The sequence below is a fragment of the Diabrotica virgifera genome, chromosome 3 (genome assembly GCF_917563875.1).
Source record: "Diabrotica virgifera virgifera chromosome 3, PGI_DIABVI_V3a".
NCBI classification, from domain to species: domain Eukaryota; kingdom Metazoa; phylum Arthropoda; class Insecta; order Coleoptera; family Chrysomelidae; genus Diabrotica; species Diabrotica virgifera.
The window spans coordinates 272,112,140-272,122,535 of record NC_065445.1 but is presented as its reverse complement, the minus strand read 5'-3'; the positions used below and the strand labels follow the sequence as shown (position 1 = coordinate 272,122,535).

The following is a 10,396-nucleotide window of genomic DNA, read 5'->3' as shown; positions in this document are numbered from 1 at the left end:
TCTTAACCTTACTTTTACAAGTGATTAGGATTATTATTATTTTATTTACATGTAAATTGAAACAATAAATATTGTGGCTGTGTCATAATTTCAAACTCATTATGTTGCAGTCTTTTCCAGTTGATAAAATTGCAATTCAAAAACTTTTAGGTAGGTACGTGTAACTTCCACATTATTATTTATTTTTTAAGTATTAAGGTTGATGTTGATATCCAAAATTTAGATTTCAAAAGTTTTATGTAGGTAGATACTAATAGAGTAATACTAGATAATAGATTAGATACAAAGTAAGCTGTAAGTAGTATAACTGCCCATGTAATCACCTGTTATGTTGTTTTTTTAGATTTGCACTGTATGGATGGCACAGGAAGAGTACAAGAACATGAAACATCTTATTATGAATGTATATGTATGTGATCCTCAAAAAATTATTTTACAAAACAAGATAGAGAAAGAGTTTTAAAATCCCAAGGATCCTGCAAAATGTTTATTTGGTGTACTAGTCGAATAATAGTATCTAAAAATATTGAAACTATTTTAAAACACATTACAGGCGTGAGGATGACATAGAGCACTTACATAAATACCAAAATCAGATAAATATCTCTTCAAAGTTTATTTTGAAAGTTTCTTCAAAAATGTAAGTAAAATATTTGCATATCGACGGCGGAAAGGCAGGACTTAGTAACTGAAAAAATTTTATAACATGAGTTACTTCAGTTTTCGCTTTAGAATAAGTGTATCAGCAGCTATTAAACAGCGATTACAGCTGGGAAAGTTTCCGGAAGGCTTCCAAAAGGCTTTCCCAGCTCTAAAAGCTGTTTAATAGGTGCTGATACACTTATTCTAAAGCGAAAACCGAAGTAACTCATTTTATACAAATTTTTCAGTTATGAGGTCCTGCCTTTCCGCCGTCGATATACACAATATAATTTAAAACAAGAATGTTACCACTAAACCACTTTTTAAATATTACTTATGAATATTTACTACAGTTTACAATTTCACACTAGTGTGTTTCATTCTCCTATACCTATATTTTACTTTTTTAGTAAACTTCAGACTGTTCAGGATAGCATAATAGCATAGGAGGCGAATTAAAAAGAATTAATTTACGTTACAAGAAAAAATATCACAAACATTAAACTCTCTTATGGCATTGATTTGAAAGATGGGTATATGTACAATGATCATGCAACCAGTGTTTATTTTTGGGTTGGATGCTTACAGACTCATGTCCAATATTATTTTACAAACAACATTGCATACTAATGGATATTCATTCTGAATTTATTAACATTTATGATTTTTGTCTTATTTTCCTTAATACTGTGCCAAAAGGAAATGTTAATTAAGTTTGGTAAATCCTTTATCGCAATCGATGGAACTCCTGGGGTCAATTCCTATGACTTTGAACTTATGACAGTATTAGTAAAAGATGAATTTGGGAATGGATTTTGTACTGCTTTCTTATTTTCAAATAGAAAAGATAACTACTTTAATTTACCAATTTTTTTTAAATACATGTCTGTGTTGGTATTATATGTATAGTCAAATGTTTTCATATCAGGCATAAGCGACACCTTTTACAATGCCTCGTCAAATGTAATGGGTATTGCTCCTAATAGACTGTTAATTGCCTGGCACATAGATAGGGCATGGTAAGTAAATCTTAATAAAATATCTGATTCTGAAAAAAATCCTATTATGTATACAAGATGTATTAATGATGGTTTAGAGAGTATTAATAGCTTTTTGGGTAGACTTCTAAGTGATGCAGATACACACAATTTTAGTAAGTATTTCCAGTAGAACTACTGCAATAACATCCAACAATGGGCCTATTGTTATAGGAAGGGGTTGTGGAATTAATACCAATATGACCATTCAAAATTTTCATAAAATTTTGGATAAAAGGGTATCCATTAGTTGTTATCAGTTAAGTTTAAAACTTGGCACTCATGGAGAGCTATACCATAATATATAATAGGTATATCTCATAATATTACATCTCATATTGTTCACTACAGTAGTAATGAGTGAGCAATATGAGATATAACATATTATAGTATAAGTCTCTGTGCATGACCAGATTAACATGTTTGGTGCCCATCTCGAACAAGCTCCACTTGGCTGGTACCACATACTTAAATCATTTATTTAGTTACACAGTACTACTCACATAACTTATGTGTCGTCAGTACCTTCCGTAAAACCTTCGTGATGCTACCCATACACGTCATGGCCACTGAATGTGTTAAAGCTTGTTAATGTAGGAGAGTTATACTAAAATATATATCTTATATTATATTGCCTTAAATAGAAAAAATATCTTATTTAAATTGTATCCATGTAAGTTTTGATTTAATGAAATAAACCTTTTAATCAAAAAAGTGTTGTTTACTTGTGTACACCCAGCAATATCCTGATCATAGATAAATAATATAGTATTACCGGATCCTGATATGCAGACGCCAATAGGGCTTTTCATCGATTGTCATTTGTTTCGAGCTTCTGTTATGAGTCACATAATATTAATGTATCTACGTCATACGTCTTTGGTTTGTATCATTGGTATATACCAATAATGTACGACGTAGATATATTAATGTTATGTGACACATGACAGAAGCTCGAAACAAATGACTGTGAATGAAATGCCCTATTGAATAGGGCTTTTCATAAATTGTCATTTGTTTCAAGCTTCGGTCAAGTGTCACATAATATTAATATATCTACATCATACGTCTTTGGTTTGTATCATTGGCAATATCAATAACATATGACATAGATATATTAATATTAGACAACACATGACAGAAGCTCGAAACAAATGACTGAGTGAAAAGCCCTATATCATGTAAATACAAGTCATAAAGATGTCTTTCTACGGTTAAAATTTCACAGCCTAAAGACATCATTTAAGCCATCACAAAATGACTGCAATAAGAAAATAGAATTTATTAACTCGCCTCGCCCCCAGGCAAAGTAAAGGAGCTAGGCCACTAAGAATGTTTTTTCAATATTTTTTATTTAGCCAGATACATGATGAGAATTAATACTATTATAATACATATTAATACTAATTCAAATTACTAGTAATTTTATTAATATTCTGAATAATTATGTAACCACTTAATACTAAAATAAAAAAGTGTCCATCTATACTATCCCAACACATTTTCACCTTTGAAGTCGTAAATTTCCATTCCCATTAAAAAATAATTTGTACTGTATAAGTATATTTCTTTTGAGCTTCATTTTTTTTTTCAAAATACTGCAACATGAGTTTTAAATTATGACACAGTACAATACTTGTTTCAGTATTTACATGTAAATAAAATAATCCTAATTACTTGTAAAAGTAAGGTTATAAATTTAAGAATACAGAACTCTCTTTTAAAACCAAAGTGGCATTAGACTAATTTTAAAATTCCCGCTAAAAGGAAAAAGGTAAATCTGGCAACAGTGCCGTCGTTTGCTGGACATTTAATCTCTCCCCTGCTGAATGCACCCTATGACGTACATCGGGACTTGTATTGTACCAACTATAAATATCTCCGCTTTTGCAGGAACCTGAAGTTGTAGTGAAATGTGAAAGTGAAATCATAACCTAATATTTTACACGCTTCTTTTTGTGGTGAATTTTTGGTGCAATCTCTTATTTAGTTAAACATGGTAAAAGTAAAGAAACCCTCGAAACCAGAATCTAAGCAGATTAAAAAAGTTGTTACTAAGGTGAAAAATGGTAAAACAGTAAGCAAGAAACCAAAAGATGGGAAATTGAAGGATTCACTAAAATCTGTTCTTGAAGAAAAGTTTAACATAAATGTTGAAGATGTGGAGAATGCAGTAGCCGGTGTTATTAAGCTACACTTAAACAACCCTAAGATTAAGAACCAATTATTCGACGAAGATAAGTTTGCTGTAAATATGAAACTAAACTGTCACAAAATTCCAAGGGGATATCCAAAAATACTAAGAGTTCCCTTAAAGTATTCCCTGTTAACTCCCGAAGATGATGTGTGCCTTATCGTGTCCGAAATTAAAGGTATAGGTAACAGAGAACACGAAAAACATGTTGATCACTATGAAAAACTTCTAGCGGAGAAGAACGTCACCAACATTAAAAAAATCATGACTGTACACGAATTGAACACTGAACACGAAACTTTCGAGCAAAAAATCAGACTTGCAGATTTATATGACGCGTTTTTAGTGTGTGGGAAAGTTAGTGGCAAGGTTGTACATAAATGTGGCAAAATCTTTTACAAGAAGAGGAAAGTTCCAACATCGGTTAATCTTAAAGCTACGAAGTTAAAAGAACATATTGATAGAAACTTATCAAAATCATTTCTTCATTTACATTTAAAGGGCGATACTTATAATGTTCAGTTGGGACACAGTAAGATGACCGTAGCACAAATTATAGATAATTTTACATCTGCAATGGAATATTTAGCTAGCGAATTTCCTGGAGGATTTGAAAATATTAAGGGATTACATGTGTGTACACCGAGAAGTACATCTATTCCTGTATATGTATCTGCAAGTGAGTATTATTTAAAAGTATATAAATGTTATAGCATCGAAGCTCCATTTAAATTTTGCAACTTGTGTTGCTATGTTCTTGACTTTTGTTTTTGATCTTACCCAGTCTTTTCTCTTGTTATCTGACAGTAGTAAGGTAAATGACCAGTCATTGCCACTATAAGAAAGGTAAAGCTAAAAACCATGTAAAAACAAAAAACCAATAATTGCTACAAAATTTTTCAAAATACCAATTATTGCCACCCAGTTATTGCCATAAATAAATAACGACATTTTACTGAAAAATCTTGTTTATTAATAAAAATCTAAACCAAAATAATTAATAAAATAATGAAGCCTTCCCTTGTAAAATACATGTTGATATAAAAAATAAGAAAAAAGTAAATTGAACTATATATCTAGCGTTTTCACAGGTTTTAATCCTCAAAGACATCTACCTGGCAAAGTAAATTCGTAACAGACCCATTCACCAGTTGATAAAATAGTAGGTGTTGGCAGTATAATATGATATTCATTAACAAAAGAGATGTCTTTTTCGTCACAAATAAAAATATTCTTTTCAGCACTAATAGATTTCATATACATTATTTGTACATCATTATTGTCCATAAGGCCTTGAATAATACAAACATATCTATATGTTATGGATTTTCTTTAACCGCCTAGGAATTTTACAAAGTTCTACATAGTTTTCCACATTCAGTTCTCGGTGAGTTAGTCGTCAAAATTCTTTGTTAAGGACTTCATAAAAGTCCATGGCATCACAGCTGCTACCACTCTCGACCCACTCTTCATCATCTCCATCATCATCAGAAATATCCTGTTTTGGCTTCTCTTTCAATAGACGTTTTTGCTCTCTTGCAATTTTTCTTTGGTTTTTTTCTTGTTCTTTTCATTTTCTTTCTTTAAGGGGGGAAATAGGCTTTAGGAGCCTGATTTTTCATGTTTTTTTGAGAATTGTTTTTAGGTACCTATAAAAAATATTTTTTTTGCAACTTTGGGATCATTTTATACATATTCTAAAGTGTATGGCCAAATTTTTTTAAGTTATTGTATTTAAAAATAGAGCAGTTATAGGCCGCAACCCGTGGATGTTGCCGCACGAACATGTCGCTTGCGTGACATGTAGAGGTCGTAATTTTTGCCTAAAATCAAAAATCCAAAAATTTTTACGTTTATTATAAGTTTCTCTTCGATATGAACCGCAAATCGGCTAAAAAAATAAAAAATTTGAAAGATTACGCAAGTTTGAAAAAAAAACATCAATTTTACCGTTTTTTTTTTCAGTTATTTGCCCTTAAAAATGCACTTAAAACCCATTTTTTATTCTGATTGGAGGTTCATATCGAAGACAATTTAATAACGAACAATAATCACTTTGGTTTTTTAAAATTGGTTCATTATTTTTTTAACTAGACGACACGCAAGCCGAAAATAAGTTGTTTCGAGAAAAACGTGTTTGAAAAAATCTCATAGATTGTGCTCTTGCTAGCGCGCTCCGTATAATTCTCATAACTTGGGAAGGACTTCGAATTTTGCTTTGAAAGTTTCAGAACACATTCTTGAATAGTAATACTATCGATTCATGGTAGTTCCAAAAATTTGAAATTTTGTAACCTCTAAACCTATTTCCTCCCTTAAGTGATATTCACGCCAAGCTTCTGATGTTACCACTGATATAATCTTTTCCTTAATTTTATCTTCTTTGTATGAGGTTTTGGCTTCTTTGATTTAAATTGTAAAAGGCCCATATAACAAACTAATGCTGATTTTCCATCACTCTTATGCATCAAAGTACTACTAGGAACTCCATGATTTTTTGCTGCAGTAGCTACAGGGATTCACTTTTTCACGTCCACTAGAGGTTTGGCCAAATGCTCTTTCGAATAATTCCTTTTACGTACCATTTCTGGAATGAACCAAATACTTGTAATACCAAATATTAATGTAACCTATGATTGCCACTTTAGAACCAGTTATTGCCACCACTGGTAATAACTGGTAAAAGTAAAGTTTTTGCAATAAAAAAGTAGATGTCACACCGTAATTTTAAATAGTAAATTTACACATTGTAATGAATTAAAAATAACCCAAACCAATAATGGCTACTTGTGCCAATGACTGGTATTCATAAAATATTTTACAACCAGTTATTGCCAGGTTTATTGACCCTTAACTGAATTTAAACAATAAACACATGTATTTTAGACTATTTTAGAGTATTTAAGAGAGCATCATGTGTAAATAAGTTTATAAAACAATAATTTACAAAAGTGAATTAGAAAAAGAAAAATGTACTTACCTTAATTTTTTCATAAGAAATTACAAAAAACAGGAAGCAGTTTTACACAACACTACTCTACGTGGTATAACAAAAATGGCTGAAGCGTGAGTATTGTACCACAGTTCACAATTGCCAAATATAATAAGGTATTAGTACTTGCAACAAATGTAATTTGAGTTCAAGTCATTTTCTTATAATTTAAGGGTCAGTGCAGCGGCGGCTCGTGGCCTAAAAAAGTGGTGAAGATGAGGAAAGTCTGCCGGACCCAAAAGAAATTTCGGTATACTTATACCTATGACGCGCCCAAATCTCATTAAAAATTCTTTAAAAAATGTTTAGAGTTTAGGGCCCTAACAACTTGAAAACTTTTTTATGGCACTTATATTAGAGACGAGGCTGAAGAGATACTTAAACAAAAAAGCAGTATGTATTAGATAGATTAATAAAACTGACTTAATTAATTTTTATAAATCAAGTCGAGTCTTTGATCGTTTATGGAAGCAAATCTATCAATGATATCTTCGTAGAAAGGATAAACTAAAAGTTTTTAGCCTTTTTAAGCACGAAAAACTTCTCTTTCTACAGATACGGTATTCGATAGAATTGTCAGAATTAAACAAAACAAATTATAGGCTTCTGTAACAATGTCTTTAATTGGTTGTAATTTTATAACCATTTCTTGCAAATTACCATTTTTTAAATTTCCGTCAGCATAAAAAGGCAGAGCTCTCTTTTAAGTCTTTGAGTTTTAGTAAATTTTTGCCAAAAACTCAAAATAAATTTTGAAAAGCGTCGGAAGGAATGATCAAACTGTATGACCCAAACTTTTTTGTATCTGCTAAGCTTATTCATCACAATCACAATTCACAAAGAATTTTAATTCATCACAATCCTGAAAATGTACATCCATTCCCATTAAAATATATATATTAAATAAAAAAATTGGGTAGAATTTGCATTCGTGCTCATACCATCATCACACCTATAGATCTTTTCAAAGTATTAATAACGGTCATTGTGCTTTCTTTGTTCAAAACAGAATTAAAAAATTATTCACTTCTTTTATCACGTATTAATTGACGAGTCCTTTTTATCTAGTTTAAACCAAAATGAATATCTAAGGACGTTTTTTTTTAAGAACGTCATATAAAATATCTGTTATAATATGAAACATGTCGATAAAAACTGCTAAAAATGTAAACTCAAAATCATTTAAATCTCATAAAAAGCCTTTAGCCAGCTGAACTGATTTGTGGTATTCCATCTTCCGAAAAAAAAACGAATACTGCCCATGCCCATCATAGCACGCATCCAACTAAAATTTTACTAGGTGAATACGGCGGACTTATTTTTAAATTCATCTGCACTTGCTAATTTGGGTACTACCAGTGCCAATATGATGACGTCACGTTGCCATGACAACCGTTGACGCTTGTGCAGCCGAGAACCGAAATTTCATCTACGTCTTCATCTAACTCTGCTCGAGTCATAGAAGTCAAACGACACAGGTCAGTATCTGACCGTCAAGGACCTACAGTTTTAATTTTTGGATTACATATTGAAATTCTTTTTTAATTTTTGGATTACATATTAAAATTCTTTTTTAATTTTTGGATTAATTAAAAAAAATTGGTTTATAATTAATTTCAGTATTTAGATATAATAATGCTACTTATATTTTTTTATTTTTTTTTGTCTCAATTTGATTATATTTTTTGGTGAAGATCACCTTCACCTACTTCACCTGGCCGGCCGCCGCTGGGTCAGTGGCAATAAATGGTACAGTGGCAAGGACTGGTTGTTTACCGTATATGTACCTAACTTTGCTCTTTCTGTTGTGAGTAGTTTATTCATATTTGCCTTGATTAGGGTTCATATTTGACATCCATATGCACTGGTCAAACACTTTGGTGTTCAAGTATTGGGGTATTTTGCAGTTTTTAAGTATCCAACTAAGTTTTCCAAATCCTGCACATGCTAGGCTTTCTAGTAATTTCCGCACTTTGGTTCTCTTTGTCAAGTGCCAGGATTTGACCTAGATAGATGTATTCCTGGACTTATTCTATCTCACTGCAATTTATAGTTATATGTCTGGGGTCATCTATTGTCATTATTTTTGCTTTTCTTATGTTCATTTTTAGGCTGACCTATTGGGACTGCCTGTGAGTTCTCTATCATAATTTGCAGTTCGAATGTGCTCACTATATCACAGTGTCATCGGCGGTTCTGAGGATTGCCATTAACTTAAATGCCATAAGTTAACCAATTTGTAGTTTTGAAGAGGCTTCTAGGGCTTGAAGAATCTTCTAGGGCTAGGTTGAAAAGCTTTGGCGATATTACGTCTCCTTGTCTCACTCTTCTCTTAACAGGTTGATTGCTGAACACACCATATCAATAGTTTCCACCTCTACTAGTTTCGTCTCTTTTTATTGCACAATGTATTGTTTTTTCCATCTTTTGCGTTATTTTGCCGGATATTAGCATGCTCATCACTGTTATTTATGTATGTTGTGTTAAGTAGAAATAGAGCTCACCACAATATCTTTTTTGATTTGTAATTCTTATTTTACAGAGAATCCAAAGGACCTTCAAGATGTCAGAGTAAAGACCACTAACAAATATAAAGCTAAGGCGGTTCAAGATGAGTTAACAACACTACCTAATGCCAAGGTTCTTGTTAAACCAAGTGGTCAAATTATTGTTACAAGGATGCGGGACGATGAAGACGAAGGTGATGATAAAGAAAAAGATGATGATAATGAAGAAGGTGATGATAAAATAACCTTAAAAGACATTCTAGATGATATCAAGAATAGTAAACACGTGAAAAGCAAAAATGAACAAGACGAATCTAGGAAGAAATTAAAAAGCAGGAAAAAGGCGAAGAAAAGTCTACTAAGTGACTGGAAAGAAGAAACATTAGACACAGAGGATTTATCTATTGAACCTATGATTAAAAAGAAGAAACAGAAAAGTTCTGAAGCTGAAAACCTGGATGTATCTGTGGAACCTTTGACTAAAAAGAAAAAACAGAAGAAAAGTTCTGAACCTGAAAACCTGGATGTACCTGTTGAACCTCTGATTAAAAAGAAGAAGCAGAAAAGTTCAAAAGCTGAAAATCTTGTCAAGAAAAACTCAAAAGTGAAAGGTCATGGTAAAAGTAAAAATAAAGCAAAGAGAGAGAAAGCATAATTTTGTGATCCAAAATTTTTTTTATGAATTATGGCATAAGTAACTTGTAAGAATATAATAATATGGCATAAGTAACTTGTAAGAATATAATAAATAGTTATGGTTTTTATTATGTTTTTTTTAATCTACAGAATTAAACCTACTGACTCAGGTGGACTTCTTGTTTTAAGAAAGAGTATCAAGTGGATACAATATACACTGACTTCTCCAAGGCGTTCAACAGAGTACTATACAATATTTTTTTGTATAAGTTAAAACTGATTGGGATTGATGAGTCTTTATTGTCATGGTTTCAAAGCTACTTATCTGATTGTAGACTGATTGTTAAAATTGGCACTTTTCTTTCTAAAATTATCCAAGTTCCATCAG

General features: G+C 31.6%; 1 protein-coding gene across 1 annotated transcript; it reads left to right on the top strand.

The window, feature by feature from the left end:
* Nucleotides 1–3,512: 3,512 nt before the first annotated feature.
* On the top strand, nucleotides 3,513–10,134 carry LOC114325565 (ribosomal L1 domain-containing protein 1). Its single transcript, XM_028273652.2, has 2 exons — nucleotides 3,513–4,552; nucleotides 9,408–10,134. Exons 1-2 carry the CDS (start codon nucleotides 3,676–3,678, stop codon nucleotides 10,025–10,027), a joined length of 1,497 nt encoding a protein of 498 aa, XP_028129453.1. The 5' UTR covers nucleotides 3,513–3,675; the 3' UTR covers nucleotides 10,028–10,134.
* The last annotated feature ends 262 nt before the right edge of the window (nucleotides 10,135–10,396 follow it).

Bases quoted from the DNA above. Each gene is read 5' to 3' on its own strand.
- LOC114325565 (XM_028273652.2), top strand. From the start codon at position 3,676: ATGGTAAAAGTAAAGAAACCCTCGAAACCAGAATCTAAGCAGATTAAA. The intron at 4,553-9,407 runs GTGAGTATTATT...CTTATTTTACAG, and splicing joins TCCTGTATATGTATCTGCAA to AGAATCCAAAGGACCTTCAA.